The 19,815-nt window shown below is 36.0% G+C and overlaps 1 protein-coding gene across 1 annotated transcript in view; it reads right to left on the bottom strand.

The window, feature by feature from the left end:
• The window catches only part of DNER (delta/notch like EGF repeat containing), a 143,959-nt gene that overhangs the window by 56,338 nt on the left and 67,806 nt on the right, over positions 1–19,815 (bottom strand). Inside the window, exons 3-5 of the mRNA XM_064457728.1 lie at positions 18,240–18,334; positions 14,561–14,727; positions 434–579 (exon numbers count right to left, since the gene is read on the bottom strand). Coding sequence (XP_064313798.1) covers positions 434–579; positions 14,561–14,727; positions 18,240–18,334 — 408 coding nt within the window. The remainder of the gene's footprint in view (positions 1–433; positions 580–14,560; positions 14,728–18,239; positions 18,335–19,815) is intronic.

Below are 19,815 nucleotides of genomic sequence, written 5' to 3'. Positions count from 1 at the left end.
AAATACTAGATTAAATCAAACCTAAAAACAAAAGCAGGTGGACAACTTAACAAGCTGGAACACACTGCTCTGAAGATTGGGGATCCCAAGTGCCCACCACGTGCTCCTCATCTCACAAAGAAATATTGTTGTATAGTGACAGTAAGATGCAGTACGCATTACCTTATACATCATTTGAATAATTGTTTATATTGCCAGGACAGGGTATGAATCTTCGCATCTCATATCAATCATTTTCTTACTTTCCAGTGCTTGATATTTAGGAGTAGCAAATAAATACATTGTTATTATTTAGTAACATCTGTGAGCTTTTGAAGCCTATTGCACAGCAGCAAGGTAGGCATACACTCAGAGGACCAAGTACCATCTACCCTGCATTTCTATTATCACAGAATTTCCACACTACAGGAAGATATTGATAAGTTTACCTTACCTCATCTGGTTTGGTGATGCATTTTCCTTTCCCCGAACACTGGAAGTAATCTGAATGGCTTCCCATAGGCATACAGGTACTGACTTTCACTATCACAGTCAAGCGTAGAGCCACAATGCATTTAGTAACCGAGTCATTCAAAAAACCTTAAAAAAGAATTATTCTTATTATATGAGAAAATACACTAATACATATTAACGCTTTACTGCTAGACAAATAAAACAGAATTGAAAGAAACTGTCAACAAAGAACATCATTGCTTATATTTGATACACACCTATCTAAATTTAATGCATTTAAATACAAATTACAGTATAGTTTGGAAACAAACGTTCATTATATTGATTAACAAAAGGAAGGCAGGCTGGTGAAACATATCTACCTCCAGAGCTCTAATCTGCTATCATTTTTTAGGTCTCTAATAATCAAATGCTTTTGCCTGCTATCTTTTTGGTAAGTTACAAATACACTTCCCTAAGTTTTTATAATGACAAAGAATACTAAAATCAAATTCAGTGGAGAAAAATGTTTAAATGAATTTCTAAAAGTTACTTCAGATCTAAAAAGCATACAGATCATAAACCTCATTACTCTGGTAACAGATGGACAATCCCTTTGGCTGCATTTTTAATGAAGTTTGCAAGAACAGACATACACAGCTTGACAGCATTTCTTTGTATATTTGCAATACAAGTATTATTGAATGTCTTGACCTGATCTATAAGGTGGCAACCAGGTACAGATGAACAAAACATGAAAATGGGAACATTTGACACGAAAGATGAAAATTCACGAATCTCTGGCTAGCACCTGTGATTGCATGGAATTAAGAAAATGGTCGGTTGGAAGCTTTTAAAGCACACTGGAGCATAACAACATCCCTATCACCCAGACTTCTAACAGATATACCTGGGAAGTAAAATAGAGGACAGCAGGAAAGATAAAATGAGGCACATACACAACCCGTAGCATACACAATTAAGTCAGACTTCATGTCAAAACATAGCCTGCTCCTATACTTCAGTTGTACTCAAACTGCATTGTTCCACCACAGTGGCTAGACTCCTAGGTTACAGCCCTTCCGTGCGTGGCATCAGTTAGCTGTTCTGTTCTGGGAGCTTGTGGCACAATAAATGTGCAGTGACATAAAAAGCACGGGTTTGGTATACTGTATATATGCTGTATACAGAATACTTGCATTAAAAACCCCAAAAATCCTTCCATAAATTGTCAAACTTAAATCTGATTTCACTATCCTTAATGTAGGCAGACTCCTAAGGGTCTAAGACTGTTTGTAGTATCAGCATGGAAAGTTACAGAATAGAAAGTTACAGACTTAGAATCATTGTAGGCTTATACTTTCTTTTAGAAATTAATACAGACAGAATTTAAGTAAAAATTGATGCTTTTGTAAATCTAAATATCCTTAATTTTAGAAAGAATGACTGTAAATGGATGCAGGAAGTGTATGACACAGAATGTTTTTTCTAATATTCTAGAATCCATTTACAGCCTGAACCTCAAAGCAACTTCAAAGATGCAGTCTAGCTTCTTCATTATAGACAGGAGATAGCACAATATTTAGTGAAGTAGGAAAAAAATAGTACAAGAAAATATTTATGATGAACAGTAATAAACCAAAGTTTCATGAAACACTTTGAACTTCAAGTGAATTCACTTTCCCGAACAGCTGCTAAACATTATTTACATTCTGCATATGAAAGCGTCAGGCATGACTAATTCTACAAATTCCATAGAAAATCATATGGAAGACTTCCATTCTTTGTTCTTCATTTCTGGATTTCACTTTCTAAAATGCTGCATCCATTGAACAATTAGTTGTTTATGCTAAAAACAATGATCCCTAAACCATATCATCTTCCAAGCAGGAAAATCTCATATCCAATACAGATGTCATTGGCTTGAGTATAGCCTCTACAAGTTAGCTAAATAGTCCAAAAGATCAGAGAGAGAGAGAGAGAGAGAGAGAGAGAGAGAGAGAAAGAGGGAGGGAGGGAGGGAGGGAGGGAGGAAGGGAGAGAGAGAGAAAGAGGGAGGGAGGGAGGGAGGGAGGGAGGGAGGGAGGGAGGGAGGGAGGGAGGGAGGGAGGGAGGGAGGGAGGGAGGGAGGGAGGGAGGGAGGGAGGGAGGGAGGGAGGGAGGGAGGGAAAGAAGGAAAGAAGGAAGTATTGGGTATGGTTCCAAATGTCTAATGGTCTGTTTTGGCTAGAGAAGATTAATGTAATCTGCTGACCTCTTCAGCAAGCCAATTTATTCTGGCCTTAATACACACCCCGTTTTTACCCATCTGTTCAAAGATGCAGTCAGAATTATCTCCTTTAACAACGAATGTGATTGTCACTGGCAGTCATGCAATTATATGTGAATGCTTGGAAGAATGTGGTATTTAGAAAATGTCTTCGGGTTCACATTTGCTTGTCTGAAGCAGATTGTTACATATTCTTCAGGACAGTTCCCTAAAGGAATATTAAATCATACTTCTTTGTACTTTCAATCTTGTTACTATTTTGGTATCAAAAGCCCTTAGGCAAACCACTGGAAAAAAAAAATCATTATTCTCATTGGAATGCCACATATTTTCCTGTAATTTCTAATGATCTCATCTAATTTCCAAGGACTAGAAAAATAAAAACATGGCTATTTATTTTCACTCTGTAGAAGTTGCATACAACTTTCTGAGATCTCTATCTTTTAAGGCTAGAAGAAGCTTGTCTGATCATCTAAATATGACTCTGCTTAACTCAGGTCATAGCATTTCAATTAATACCGTCTCCAATTCCCATAACAGCGACTGAACTAGAGTGAGTTTTAAGTTCCATTTTTAAATTCTAGGTAGAAGAATAATTTCAGAAGCATGTTTACAGCTCCCTTCATCTAAGGTCTGCAAAAAAACATTACAGCTGTTTACGTCAAAAGGTAATTTTGTTCAGTTTAATCTTGCTGGTTTTCTAAAGCCAGTTAAAACATCATGACATCAGAGCATTTTAAGTTGAAGAATTCAGGGTTGAGCTATTTACAGTAATATTATGGAAACAATTTCAAAGCCTAATAAATCATAATATGAGGTGAATAGTCATTTAAATTGCAGAGGAGGCATTTTCAAGCTTTGTGCACACACATTTGATAGTCTGAGAAATGCCTGCATGATTTCATTGGCAGTATGTGTGGTAAAATACGCTACAGTTCATTCCACCCTGGTAGCTTCACCTACTTACGCCTAGGAGGAGAAAGCACATATGCTCCTGTTTCTCTCACATCAAGTTAAGAATGAAAAATAAGGAATAAAGTCAAAATAAAAGATGACAGGTGTCATCATTGTGTCCAGGTGCTTTCAGCAAGATCATATCATGCTGTTCACATTACCACTACTCAAACACTGATTGAAGGTTTTCTAGACTACACAAACTGATTTTCTTCCTTTGCAAGCCCTATTTCTGAGCAATACCTTTCTTCTATGCCTGGCAGACTGAGGTCAGCAAGCTGGTCCATAGCGGACTGCCAAAATAAGGAAGACTGAAGCTAAGAGGCTACCAACTCAGGATATTATCTTGTTGCATATTATGCTAATGGAAGGAATAAGACTGAGCTACAAATCTTAACTAAGTCTTGGTATACACTCAATGCTATTACACACACAAACACTTGCCTATTGCAGTTGGCTCAAATGTATTTCTCCATATTCCACACAGTGAATATATGTATTCCAACATATATACCTACAGTTGAAAAAACAGATTAGCATTTTACAGCAGAAATACAGTAATAGTTCACTACATTAAAGCTCCAGTTCACAAAAGTATAGGTCTTTGAGCCCACCTAAAGGTTTCTTGGATGAGAGAGGATGACTGCCAAGGGGTTTGGGCACTCACTCACAATGAAGCATCAGTCCCCAAGTTTTCAACTTATTTTTAGCCTGGTTTCCCAAGCAAAAGAGACAGCAGTGGGATGTCTATCAGTTTCCATCTGTTCTCTTTTTCTCTCTCAACACTTTCCCACACCAAAAGCTTTTGGGGTCAGTAGCCAACTTAACATTTTGCAAAGCAGTGGAGTTCTCAAAGACACTAAGTGCCTGCAGCTTTGCTGCATAGTATATAACCCTGGCACTAAGGGCATTCATTGGTAAGTCAAAATGGGTAGGAAAACAAAAAAGGGCCCCAGAATAAGACGATGTCATTTTTCTACCCCATTCCTGCCGTACAGCACAGTCAGTTATTCATTATTTGGAAAATGGGAAACTGGGATATATACAAATGGAAGAAAAACAGGTAGTATCAGTTCTTCAGGAGCAAAGCAGTGGTATCAGGTGTGCCTGCACCACATCTTCAGAGTATGTCGTGTAGTAACATAATGAAGCTATAATACTTCCTGGTCTGATTTCAGTTTCCAGAAACAATATGGCTGCTATCAGTGCACATTGAACCACAGCTTATAAGCCTTAGCAGTCCAGAATATAAGCTACGTAAGTATGTCTGCTAGTTCATCCACAGGTAATTGAAAGTTATAGAATTAATCTCAAGTGTAAAAGATCCAAGAGGAATTTTCTGTTTGACCACACCTCTCACATCACAGGAGAAATTGTTATCCAGCAAGCTAAACAGGAGTGGTTAATATGCTCAACCTTTTCTTTTGTGGCCATTGAACTTTGCAGACATAAGAATAATTTAAAGGAAGGAAGCTAGGGGTAAAAAAAAAGAGAACTAAATTTTGATTATAGTATTCACCAGGAAAAAGACAAAGGAAGACTTGAATTCTGATCCTTTCTCCTAAAAATTTTTATGCGTACATTTTATCAAAAGATTATTTCATGTCCATAACACTCACACTGTCTACGTATCATATAGTATAGCTAACATTCAAGACTATGAAGACCACCACAGGGGTTTATACTAATCACCACCATGCTTAAGTGCCTTTTTGGATCTAAGCATATTGTAGTAAATTCAGTAAATGCAGTCCTTCTGTGACATCAGTACCATAGGATACTTGTACAGAATATCTGAGATCATTCCCTAATGATCCTGCTAGACAACATAGTATTTGGGGGTACAAAAATACAGCCCCAGTAACAAAACTGCTATTTTGCCCACAAATAGCACTATTCAAAAGTGGTAGAACTCGCCCAAATTCTATATAGATCAGCATGCTTACTGTGCTTTGTCACAGAAGCCTTGGTCAGCTACTGCTTCTGAAAGTATATATAGACTTTAGTGAGAATCAGTTCAGGAACTGTTTCAGATACCTTATATTTTGAAAACACATGTGAAACAGCAATTTAAAGAACTTTGTTGTTGTTGTTGATATGTGACTTCAAAACTTCTCATTGCATTTTTTTTCTTCTCCATATTGATATCATAGTTTAAAAATAGATAAGCTTTCTTCCTTCACCACCAACACTGAAAACTCATCCTGGGTGCTGAAAATCAAACTTATTCTTTCTTCTCAGACATAATCACTACTACAGTGATAAAGATAAATGTGCTGCTGGTCGAGTTATATTTCTCAGTAACATTTCTGCAACACTACCAGAGGCAGACTGATAATGACAGGGTTACACAGGTATAACACAAAGCAAAATTTGGGTGTCAGAAAATTATTACTGAAACTTTGGGAAGAAATAGCACACAGCTTGGCTTTCAAGCTGGAACTCAGTTTTGCAGGACTGACAGTTAAAATATATTTTTGAACTGAGCAAACCAGTTGGATTCACTTAGCATAGAAAAATCCCCAAACACATGTTCCATTACTTTTCCTCTATGATAAGTGGCAATTTCTGAATTTCACTGTTACTGAAGAACCACCCAATTTAATAGCTTGACCAGACCAAAACCCATGATAGGATTATGAAATACTCAGCTAGCAAGAGTACACTTACACTTATGAAACCACTTGCATACAGCTTATTAAAAAGATGTGACAGTAGCTTAGAATGTGACCTCCTGTGATGGCTTCAAGGACTCTGCTTACTATCCAAAATAACAGAGAAAGCCCAGTGAAGGATGACAAGACTAATCCTCTAATAGATTTCCTGTATCACAATATCCTTGTTATGTGCTTCTTGATCAGCATCTCCACAATGCTACCAAGCTGTCAGTGAACTATTCTGGGCACAAATGTAGACCACCAGAATCTCTGATACCACACTTCACAAAAGAAGTTAAGTGTGGTGGAATACAAACGACATAGCTGGGACTGCGATAATGGGGAGCTGGAGTACATTGGATGGCAAGGTTAGCTAGGTTTTATCTATAGTGGCTGGTTCAACTTAAAGAATCATGAGCGGCTAACCTACTTTTAAATACACAGTACAGTGTGTTATGCTGCTAGCTGAAGATCTCAAAGCATTTTAGAAGTGTTATTAAAATGTGCCTCACATTTTCCTTTATATTATACATTAGTATCCTTATTTTACAGATCAGGTTAAGCAGCCTGTCCAAGATCTCTCAGTGCAAACCACCATGCGATCAAGTGAATCTAAATATTTTGACTGTGAATTGGTCACAAAAGTCTTATCTGGAGAAAGACAAATCTTAAAAAGAAACAAACAAAAGGTATTTCACCAAGCATCACAAATTTGAGCAGATGAACCTCCAAAGATAGACTAGAAAAATAAATTTCCCTGTTACTTGCTAGATATAGCATTGAAAAAAAAATTTAATAATTTACTGATTCATTAGACAACTCTAAAGAGTAAAAATTATTTAGATGCTAGCTTAAGACAGAATACAGTGTATAAAAAAATTAAATAGTCTAATGTTTACATCTACTTATATGTGAGACAAGGTACATGTAACTTAATCATGAAGGACAGGGCAGAATATTGATTTTTATCACATTTATAAAGATAGCCTTTCTTATATAGTCTAACAGCATTCTTCAGAATGGTTTGGATTTCAGCTGAATGCTTACCTTTTTGCCTTTTAAGGCCATCTTTTAAAAAAGTCATTTCAATTAACACTTCATTGAACTTTTTCCGCTGTTCACACTTCTGCTGCTGCTATTGTTTATCAAAAGGCCATTTCTGCAAGGCTAGCTCTTATGCCCAGAACCCCAGGGAAATGTTTACAGTTGAGCACAATACTCAATACTGCCTACAATAGGGCCCTTCCAGGCAAACTGCACACATAAAAATGAAAATCCCGTTAACTGGAGCAGTTGTCACCAAATTCCCCCACCAGCAGGGCTGACTTGTGCAAAAGTAACTCAGTAGTCACACACGCACATTACTGCACGTCAGCTGAGCAGAACTGTGTGAACACTCCAACTGTAGCCTGTGCAAGGCAATGTGATTTAATTTAGTCCAGAGTGAAAGAGGGTGAAGTCAAATGACTGCACATATGCCATGGCCTAGGAGCTCACACAGATGCTCAGCTGGCACATGGTAACTTGTTAAAGCTAGAGTAATTTGATTACGTGGCTCTCAGTGAATTCAGTTCACACATCCCCTATTATGAAATAAAATTGTCCTATTTCATTTTTGCTTAAGTAAAAATAATTTTAACATGCAGCAAACTGGGGTTTTTTTGATGGAAATAGGTGCGTGTTTTAAAGACACATAAACAACACAAATCACACCATCCAAAAGACACACTTACAACTTACCTCCTACTCTGAAATTCTACAGCCAGATAAAAAGAGCCAGGAAATCAGACCGACTTATTTCAAAATATCACTCTAGGTTATTTTTTTTAATATAGTATTTTGCACACTAAATTTAATTTTGCCTATTCAATACACCTGCAGTCATATTAGTGATGATCACTTGTTAATGTATGATGAAATGTTGCAAGGAGATTCATTAAATAACCCAAAAAGCATCAAGAGAACAAATAACTGCTCCAGGCAGAGATATTAAGGAAAAACCTTCGTTGCATTAGAAAGGCAGGACAGCATTTTGGATGGGAAATTATTATCCTTTCTGTACATATATATATACGGTTCACACACTTTTTAAAATGCTTTAAAGTGCTTAAGCCAAGCATTAATTTTCCTCTTTAGGCAAAACTTCAGAAAGTTTTGTGGAATTTAAGCAAGCTGCCTTATAGGTGCTGGCATTTGAATAGCATCAATATTCTTCATCTCACCATAAAGATGCTATAGCATCCATTTTCAAGTGAGCTTGTACACCTACCAATTTTATTTAAGGAAATACTTTTGAAATACTTTATCATTTAAACCAGTTAGTTAAACCGCATTGATCTAAAAGGCTGGGCATCTTGCAGAAAACCAGGTTACATACCCAGCCTACATCAGTTTTTCTTTGCTGTGATGAAAATAAGAATTATAATTGAAGACTGTGACAGAGGATTTATTTTCTCAACAGATAAAAATTTTCATTCATAGTAAATGTTAAACCTTCTGCCTTATTATCTGTAAAGTCTTATCTGAAAAATAGCAATTTTGCTTATAAATTTCTTCCTCTTATTTTATAAGCAGACAATAACTAAAAAACTAATGTAGCAATATCTCATGAAAGCTGCTTTTTAAGATGCCTGTGGAAGTGCTAAGTAAAGCACAAAGTAAAAAAGCAAGTAATTTCAAGCTATATACAAGCATTTTTAACAACTATAGATATATAATTATTTCTATCATATTACCTATGGGGAAATGGAGGCAAAATACTAATGCCCAACTCTCTGTTTTACATTTTCCTGAAAAAGCTCCCATCGTTGCAGCTTCAGCAGTGGGCACACCAAGGCAGAAAAGCAATTCTCCCGACATTTTATCATGGAAGCTGATGAGAAGCAGATTTTGTCAACAGCGTTCATATCCTAATAACCATGATAAAGACCTGAAAACATAATTGCGTTTTTTCTGTTGTTGGGAGAAAGGAAGGAAATAGGTTGCATGCACACAGAGTCAGCACTGCCAACTCCATGTTCTACATTATGCCCAAAACCACAAAATAAACACTTCTTAAAGCTGAAGCAATAATCATACAATATGTAATTTTGTTACCAATTTCCATATTCATCCAACAAAAACAATATAAAAGCTATAGTGGTTTTGATTACTAGCAGAATTGGACTGTTAAGTATAATTTGCTAACTGTATACCAGTACAGGTATACCTACACGAGTTCATCAAGTAGACTGGAAGCTGTGCGAAATTATAGCTGACTGTAAGTCTCACATCCACAGGTGTATCGATAGAGTCATGAAGCACAGAATTGTTGCCTTAGTGAACAGGTACATTAGTTAGCACCAGAGTAAATTCACTAACTCACAAAGAAACAGATGGTACACACTCACTGTAAAACTTCTAAAACATGAGTATTAAAAAAATAAAGACGTTAATGCTTTTATTATGTGATGGGTTTGGGTTTTTTCACTATTTCAATAGCAGACTGTTTTCAGAATAAATGTTCCCATTTTCAATTGTGATTGCACATTTGGATAAAAAAAAGGCGTGCAACAAATCATAGAAGATTTTTGAGTTGCCATACAAGCTGAAAATGTCCTTCAAAGTCCTTCAGCAAGGCCTTTTTTGTTTTCTCAAGGAAAATGTTAATGCATTATTTTCTCAAGAGAGATATTCTAAAATCAATTCAGTAAATCTTATGTACTTGCAACAAACTTGTCTAGCAGAAGTTATACACGTTCCCAAATACAGTATGTTATTCACTGAAAGAAAGAAGTGCCTCCCAAAGTTCCTCCCAAAACACATAACAAGCATCATACTCAACTCACCACAGAGATCCTTAGCTGTAACCTATTTAAATGCATGATAATTTCAGTCTGAAAGACTCATGCACAAACTGATGGTGCATCAGAGTGCTCTTATCTCATTTTTTCAGACTTGTGAAATGTATTTCATCTGATTTCAGTTTTTCAAGATATATTGCAGTGAAGAATAGATGTGTGACTGTAACAAGGTAAAGTTTTGCAGTTACACATTTTCAAATATTCTAGTACCATATTGCTAGCATGAAGATATGAAGATCCTGAATTAAAACAAAAACTGAGACATTTTATAAAAATTATAGTTTATACAAGAATCACTCATTAACTTCACAAATAGTGTGAAGCTATAATTCTACTGAAGTAAAAGGCAGACGTTCCATGAATTAAGATATTTTAAATGTTGATCCTTTTATTGCCATCGCTTACTTAAAAATATGATTAATTACCTCCTCCTTCACTTCCCCACTATGTCTCAATACCCACCCATAGCACTCCATAGAATATTTTTCTCTATAGATATTAAAAACATTTGTTATTCAGAAATACCTTCAATAAAATACTTTTTTTTTTAACATCCTGAACTCAGGCACCAAACTTCCAAAATTCTCTTGGCATAAAATGAAGCATTTTTGTTGCAAACAGTGAGCAGAGATGAACAGTTCACCTGGTTTGTACCATATATCAACCATCTAGTGATTACCTTTCTCTAGTAGTAACTTGGCATTAAAAGCCACCAGCACCTTGGGATACACTGTGTGCTTCATCCTACACCTAATCCATCTAACCTACTGAGTGAATCAGTACTTTCAGGGGCTTTTTCACTTCAAAACCTGTACCATGGTCTTTTTTCCCATTGGCTAATAAGAATACTTTCTAATAAAACTTAATAAATTATTTTAGAAGACTGGCACATGTGCAGTATCAAGTCTTACAGACAAACTCATGAAAAATACTCTAAACAAAGCAATGACGGTAAGGACGTGTTACAGAAGGTACAAGCCAGTCTTCTAGTTAGTACTCTTACCCCATTAAAATAAGCCCCAGTAGATGGGGAAATGCTGTAATTTAACAACACAGTCATGCTGCATAATCACAGCATCATAACTCTTTTCCTACACTGCAAAAGACTGTTTGCAGATGCAGCAGACATTTTATAAATCACATTATAGAAAAGAGAATGCTCTTTTTTGTTAAGTTGTGTTACACTCTTCTTCCCTTAAACCCTTCATTCTCATACAGTGCAGGTACTGTCTCTGGGCTAAACGCCACTATGATCAAGGTGTCTATTTTTAGATCTTGCAGACAGCATTCTTTCAAACCTCTAGACATTGTGCCCTGAATCACACACATGATCAGCAAATCAGTACATTACTGCTGACTTTTGAGTCTTTTCAACTCATCTAAATAACCTTAAACCTGTGTCACCATGAGGTAACAGAAAACAAGTATTTCCCTTAATGTTTTATCTTTGACATAACCATCTTATTCAGAAAGATTTGCAGTAGGTAATTAAAGTACCTTGCTGAATAACAAAACTTGGAGGCAACACAGTGAGAATTGACTCAAATAAGATGTAGATCTAAAGAAACACAAGGGAAAAAACCAACCAACACCCCACTCAGATCTCCCCAATTTTTTTTACAGTTCTAATTGGAAAATTTTTAAGAGGTCAAAAAATTGCATTGTACAGAATTCACCAATTAAGAGAAGAATCCTTTAAAAACTAATTTGAATAAACAGAAAAAGAGTGGAGGAAGCAGGGGGAAATTATATGAAGTGGATATATCAACTGGCCTTATTGTGTGATTCTATGCTTACAGCATCTTACAGTATCTTGTGGCCTTGTGAGTGTTCTAGATTAAATATCATCAATGAAAGCACATGCTACACTTTTGCATTTTTTTATAAAGTCATCCTTTTTAATTTATATCTTAGAATAAGTTTGCCATGTATATCAAGAAACATAAAGTTGTCTATAAGAAAAACTTTATTAATCTCATCTTATTGAAAAATAAACTATTGAAAACTAAAAACTTAAGTGAGATGTGACAGATTCACAGACCATTTCCATAAATCTGGATCAAATCTGAAATAAAGATTTATTTATTTTTATATAAGACCTTAGCTGAATTATGGATTTCAGTTGATTTCAGATGAAATTCAGCATTTTTCACACCAAATGACTGAGTTCCTTTTTAAGTTTTACACCTAAGACTTACACTTCATTGGCAGAATATTTTCATAAAATTGAGAGGAAAATCCAGAAGCTACTCTTACCTCTTTTTTACAAAAAATGTTGATAGGTCACAAACACTTTTAAACTAACAAATTCCTGTTTCAGTTTCCCTATTCCTTTAGTATTGCACCCTTTTTCTGCTCAAGTTATCCAAATTACGCTGGGAAAAACTATAAATCAAGGCCACATAAAATAATTTACTTCAGAAAACAGTTATCTTGTTACTTTATTACAGCATAGTATAGAGCTGCAATGCCTCAGGACTGAAAGATATGCAGACAGAATGTTTGATATTCATTTTCCATCAAAAGCACTACAGGTAATCCATCCACTTGCTAAAATAAATAGAATTTATAAAAATTCAAATGCACTATATCTGTACTCATCTTTACAAAGCACTAAGACGCTCCTACTATGAATATATCACTGTATTATTGGAGTCTCTCTGCTGCTTCATGGATACGCATTTATGGTTCATGTTCTTTACATAAATCAAATTACACTACAACTGGAAAATTCTGCAAAGAATTTCACTATCAGAAAATTAAGAAAGACCAAAGAAAGTATCAAAAACCAGATGGAAGTAAAATAAGAGGTCACAGAACTCTTGTACCACATGAAATAAGCATAATCATTAGTACAATTTTGATGAACTCAACATTGTTTTATATTCATCAAGGAAATGGTATATTTTCGCCTCATGTTACCAACACACAGCAAACAACTCAAAATAAAAATCCCAGTGACAGAAAGATGGTCACAGACAGGCAAGTAGGACAAGACAAACTATGAAAGAGTAAGACAATATCCGTTTTAGTTATCTAAATTAATAGCCTGTACAGTACAGCATGTACAGTCAAGTGGAGCCTTCACAGAGCAGAGTAGGCCCTCTATTTGGGAGTTTATAGACTGAGCTATGCTTTTTGGTACTTTCATGAGTGCATACAAGTTACAAATTATCCTGTCTTCAGCAAGTTTATACTTACTTTCATCATACGATAACTACCACAAGGCAAATGCAAAAATTTATTCCCAAGGAAGACGTATGAGGAGAGTTTTAACTCTGATAAATTAAATCCAAAACTCAATTTGAAAAAAAAAGGGGGGGGGGGGCAGGGGGGGATAAAACTAAGTATCTTGGAAGGAAGTAAATAATAAAGAAAATATAAGGAACTGGAAAATTGATTTCAGAAAATAAATATAACTAAAAGAATTCACTACTGACAGTAATCAAATGATTATTCTAACAACCTTCACACAATATCTTTGCCGTGACAGCTTAACAAGGAAAGAACATGGCACTACTACTGCATTTGCGGTTATTTCTCTACTAGCTACACACTTAGAATTTGGCCCAGTGTTTCTGCACCAGAATGCTTTCAATTTTACATTCATTAGTATGATAAGTTGCTGAATAACAATTTATGGCAACTTATACTTCATTATAAGATATATGGCATCTGAAGCAGATTACAATAAATGCTGTTATCACAATGACTTTGGTTTCATTTATTGGTATAATAAAACATCTGCCCAGAAAGCTCAATTTAATTAAGTCTATTTTGTCTATGCATAAATACTGCATTAAATCAGTATTATTTCCCATACACTTAAAAATAACATATCAGCCTATTTTCATTACACCCCTTCCACAAAGATGCTTAACATTTAATTGCCCAATGAAACATATAGTACATTTCAAAGTTTTCATATTCCTAAGGTTCATATTCTCTTCTAGTTTAAAAGAGAAAAAGTAGTCCAAGCAAACACTGTTAGAATATCAGATTTCCTATTCTAATATATTTTTTCAAGTTTACTGTATACAGTCTTAGGCTTCTTTACAAAGTATCCCATGACACAATATCTGACAAAGAAACACCTCAAACATTCAGAATTATTTCTTGTAGCATTTACCAAAAGCTTTACACTTGATTAAAATAGAACATATAGAACACCTTGCATCACCTAAAGGTATCAGGCAAAAACCACCGTGTAGATTTTAAACTGAATGGTGCCACCTGTGTAAGAATTTAGTGTACCTCTTGTCTGCTTTGAATGAACCAACGTCTAAAATGTGGCCCCAATAACACAGCAGCACTTAAATTAAGGGAACTACCTCTTTCTCTAAAAGTTGGGTACACCATTAGCTGTCACCTACATGTGATAAACAGAAAGTCAGCATGTTACTCACCAATAAAGTAGTTGTTTCCTAATGCAAGCATTTCTTCAGAAAGAACAAGTCCACCCAATGCCTGGAGAAGAGTGACACTTCTGCCATCAATAAGCGAACATTGTTTAAACCCGGTGGTTGTGACCTTCCATAGCAGGATGAGAGAAGCAGTAGCATCTTGCCTTATTCTAACAAAAGAAATTATAAGAGTATTTACACTGAGGGAAATTTGTGTTATTCAGAAGTATATTACTACAGAACAAAAGCTTAGCAACAAAGAAGGAGAACTTAAATGTAGCAAGTATGGAATCAGGAAAAGGCCTGAAGGTTTTTAGCACGTCCACAAAAATAAAAAATTGCTTCAATAGTAATATTTGCATAATAGTATGAATAATAGCAGATTTAATCACACAGAGTCTCAATTTCTGATACTTGAAGGACACCGTCTTAGTGCCCAAGAACTTTTACATAAATATTACATAATAGTAAAACATCCTTATTCAGTCTTTGTATTTATGCCTTTTTGAATAGTACCTCCATTCCACATCTACAATGCCATCATTTTCTGCAGCTGAAGTACATCCAGCCCTCTTGTTTACTGAAGAACATTCAATGTTCGTTCAATACAGTGAGACAGATCCTGGTAGAAATCCTCATTTGTTTGACATACCAGATCGAAGGTTCAGAACAGTTTATTCTTGTAAATCAAATGAGTCATGTAATCCTCCCAAGGTCACTGAGTCCATGGTGCCTTCCTGAATAGTGACAGATTGGATAAATACCTACAACTGCATATATACTGTCGGTTCCTCTAGGGAGCACTGTATCTATGTCAGTGTTTCTTTCTTCTCGGGATACTTTTTTCCCTACTCACTTCCATAAAGAAAAAATAAAAACCTGTCATGTTTCTGGCAAGTTCTCAAATATTTGCATTAATTTCCTCTGAAGAAATCCCAAATAGGTTTGAACAATCCTCCAAAAATTCAAACACAACTTCATCCAACTGCTGAAAACTGTAACACACTTCTGCTTAAAACAGGCCTCCAAACACCAAAGATGAAATTCAGTTCTACAATTTCCTGTACTGAAACTGTTTCAGTCATGCTAAAAAAAACAAGGCAGTGTTTCCCTTGTCACTTCTTATTTGAGTGCAAAACAAGAAATGCATAGTTTTCACAGAATCCCAGGTTGGAAGGGACCTCAGGGATCATCTAGTCCCACCTTTCTGGGAAGAGCACAGTCTAGACAAGATGGCCCAGCTCCCTGTCCAGACGACTCTTAAAGGTGTCCAACATGGCCAAGTCAACCACTTCCCTGGGGAGATTATTCCAATGGGTGACTGTCCTCACTGTGAAAAATTTTCCTCTTGCGTCCAATCGGAATCTCCCCAAGAGCAACTTGTGTCCGTTCCCCCTTGTCCCCACCATGTGACTCCGTGTAAAAAGGGAGTCTCCATCTTCTTTGTAGCTACCCCTTAAGTACTGGTACATGGTGATGAGATCCCCTCTGAGCCTCCTTTTCTCAAGGCTGAACAAACCCAGGTCTCCCAGCCTATCCTCACATGGCAGCTTCCCAGTCCTCTGATCATCTTGGTGGCCCTTCTCTGCACCCCTTCCAGCCCATCCACATCTTGTTTGTATAGCGGGGAGCAGAACTGTACACAGCACTGCAGCAGTGGCCTGACAAGCGTTGAGTAGAGTGAGATAACGACTTCTTTATCTCTGCTGGTGATGCCCTTTTTGATGCAACCCAGCATCCTGTTGGCTGCCTTGGCTGCAGCTCATGTTGAGCTTCCTGTCCACCAGGAAGCCCAGGTCCCTTTCCACAGTGCTGCTCTCCAGCCAGGTGGATCCCAGTCTGTGTTGCACTCCCAGATTATGTTTTCCCAGGTGCAAGACCTTACACTTCTCCTTGTTGAAATTCATAAGGTTCTTGTTGGCCCACTCTTCCAGCCTATCCAGATCTCCCTGCAGAGCAGCTCTCCCTTCTGAAGTGTCAACTTCCCCACTCAATTTGGCGTCATCTGCAAATTTCATCAGGCTACACTTGATGCCGTTATCCAGATCACTTATGAAGATATTGAATAACATTGGGCCAAATATTGATCCCTGGGGGACTCCACTAGTGACAGGTTGCCACTTTGAAAAAGAGCTATTTATCACACCCTTTGGGTGCAGCCTGTCAGCCAGTTCCCCACCCACTACACAGACCACTCGTCTAGGCCATAACGCATTAATTTCTCCAGGAGAAGGCTGTGTTTTGTAATCATGTTTGACACAAGTTGAAAAAATGTGGCAATCAGACATCATAAGAAGGAAATTTTTAATAGTATTTTGGGTCCTCTTTAAGAACAAACCCCATCGCTACTCTCAAAGCTGACCATCTCACTTTTAGAACAGGATAGCAACTAGTTTCACAGTTTAGGCCACACCTGACAATCAAAACAAAGTAAAATTATTAAACTGAAATTATTTGCCTTTCATAGATAACCATTGAACCAGATGTTACTTGGGCCTTTAACACAGGAAATACAATGAAATAAAGATCTATATTGACCTGCATTAGTCTACACAGATATAAAACAATATTAAAGATATGTAGTGTAAAAAATGACCAAAAATGGCTGTGTAGTCTGCGACCTCCTTTAAAATGGGGTCCCTCCATCAAGGGTCTTAAATACAGCTGTAGAATCCACAAATGCCAACTTATTCCTCTTTTCAAGAGAAGACACTTGTTTGCTTACAGATTCCAGCCAGCCAGAGCATCCACACTCACAGATCCCTTCCTGACTTATGCATAACGCTCATGAATGAGCACGATTCTAAGTCCCGTGGGAAGAGCAGGAGAGCTCCCACGTTTAACAGTTACTGCTCCAAACTGTCTGCAGCTTGTCTGCTTGCATCAGTTTGTTTTTTCCTGTGAGCATGGCCTTTTTTAACTGAAGGGTGGGATTCTGAAAGATTAGATGACAGTATGAGAAAAGTAGGCTATTTTGGGAAAATCTAAGTCTAAAATTGCAGCAAAGCTGTGAGCCAGAGAACTACGTTGGCAGATTTCTATTTGAAATAAAATTTCCAATAAGAAAAAGCCTCATCCCAGCTGACAGAATCAGATCTTTCTAGGAAGTCAGGTTCTGTTAATTAAAAGTAACTAAGCAAGTATTTGATCGAAAAATCATGAGTCTGAAAAGTGAATAACAGAATAAATTCAAATTTTTGAGTGGTTTGCAGGACATACACAGAGATTTCACAGCTGATGATGACACCCAAAGCAATAATCCAGAAGACAAATACAAATGCACAAAATACATGCATTTATATAGTCAATGGTAACACTTCCTACCAGCAAGTACATCTTTACATTAAAGGGGGAAATAAGTGTTCACTGCATGAAGGAGAAAGAAAATGTTGTATCTTCTCCAAACTGATATCTTCAACATGTCTGCCCTAATTTCTAATGCATTCTGATAGCCCAGAGACAGTTTACATGCTCACATCTTCTGAAACATTAAATATGTGGGAAAAATTATATGAAGCACAAAGCTGTCATGGCACTGCTAGATGCCTGAAGTCTGTCTGAAGTTCATATACTTTTAGCCATTTGACAAATCTGCCTACCTGAAAAACTGCTGTCTAAAATATCCAGGCAACTTAAAATAAAAGTATTTTTATATTTAATCACATATGACAAATATGCTTACTTTATTGATGTATTCTGTGGAACTTCAAAGGAGACAAGCCGGCCTCCAGCAGAGGTATTGGAACTGGCATTTCCACAAGCCACATCTGGAGTTATCTGAAAAAATATAGTTTTATTTAACACTAAACCAGAAAATCTGACCAAAGAAACCATTAAGGAATTCTTTAAAAAATAACACTAATAGTCCAGCAGTCATTTTAAAAATCATCAAGAAGGACCAAAACATTCATGCTATCAACAAAGGTTCTGAAAATTCAGGTAACCATCCTTTTAGGTTTGTCTGAGCTTCTAAAGGCATCTTCCTTTAAAAGTGATCATGTTTAAAAAAAGATTAAAAGGCTTCTGGTCTTTTAAAAAACTAAATAAAGCTCTAACATTTGCCACATCCAAGAAATAGTGCATCATTAATTTAGGTGATCTTGGAGGATTTATAATAGCAAATACTGATACGGGTTTTTACTATATTGAAATATGCATTTTTCCAAACACAGATTACTTGAAAAAAATACTCCCCCACTTGCCAATTACTATTCCTTCCAAACAAAATCTTGGACAAACAATGCTTTCAGATAGAAAAAAATTACTAGCACGGTTGAGAGTAAAAGGACGTATTTGCCAAATCTGTGACGCCTAGTAGGCATAGAAATCAGTTACCGTATTAACTAGATCAAGACACCATACAGGATCTTATACAACACAAACAAATCACAGAGAGATTTTTTAATTATTCATGTCTTGTAAAGTAATAATTTCATAAAGGCAGTTTGAAAACCATTAGTATTTCCAACGATACCTTTATTTCCAATAAGTAATATTTTACGTGGCATAACTGAGCCTTTCTATTGCCTACATTAAAATCATTAGTAGTTTTAATTAAGTAGTTCTCAGGTGTCTTCATCAGCTTGCCTATGAAATATCACACTGTAAAAAAAAATAAATCAGTCAGTTTTATCTTCAAATTGCTAGGCAGATTTTGCAATGTTATTCTTTTCAGTCATCTAGAATACATGTGCAACCTTTTGACGCCAACCTCACTGGCAAAGGGAAAATGCAACCTGACACACATCTGTGAATTAATCATCCATCAAAGGAAAAGCCAGAATCTAATTTGTAAATTTAACTAAAATTGAAATTCATATTTTAAACATTACTGTGAAACACCTTTGAAAACATGAACAACAGAAGTCCAGAACATGATGCAAATAATACTTTTTAGGAGAATTAAAGCTGATTTTGACTCAGGAAACACAAATACTCAGTATTCACATTTCCCAAAAATTCTAGACTACTCAATTCATCATTGAAGTCTCTGGCACACATAATAAGAATACACATTATGAAAATAAAGTGAGATGCAATTTTATTGTATCTGTTCAAATAAATTTTGAAAAAAGATAATATTATAATGTAATATAATATAATATAATATATAAAATATATATCTAAATATATAAAATATAAAAAATAATATAATAAAAAGATAACTACAATTTTTCAATCCTGGAAGTCAAAATTATGGAGCTAACATTCAAAGCATGATGAATCCAAAATTAGTTTGGTTAACACTCTTCCTTTTA

The sequence above is a fragment of the Phalacrocorax carbo genome, chromosome 7, assembly GCF_963921805.1.
Source record: "Phalacrocorax carbo chromosome 7, bPhaCar2.1, whole genome shotgun sequence".
In the NCBI taxonomy this organism is placed as follows: Eukaryota; Metazoa; Chordata; class Aves; order Suliformes; family Phalacrocoracidae; genus Phalacrocorax; species Phalacrocorax carbo.
This window is presented reverse-complemented; position numbering and strand designations above follow the sequence as displayed.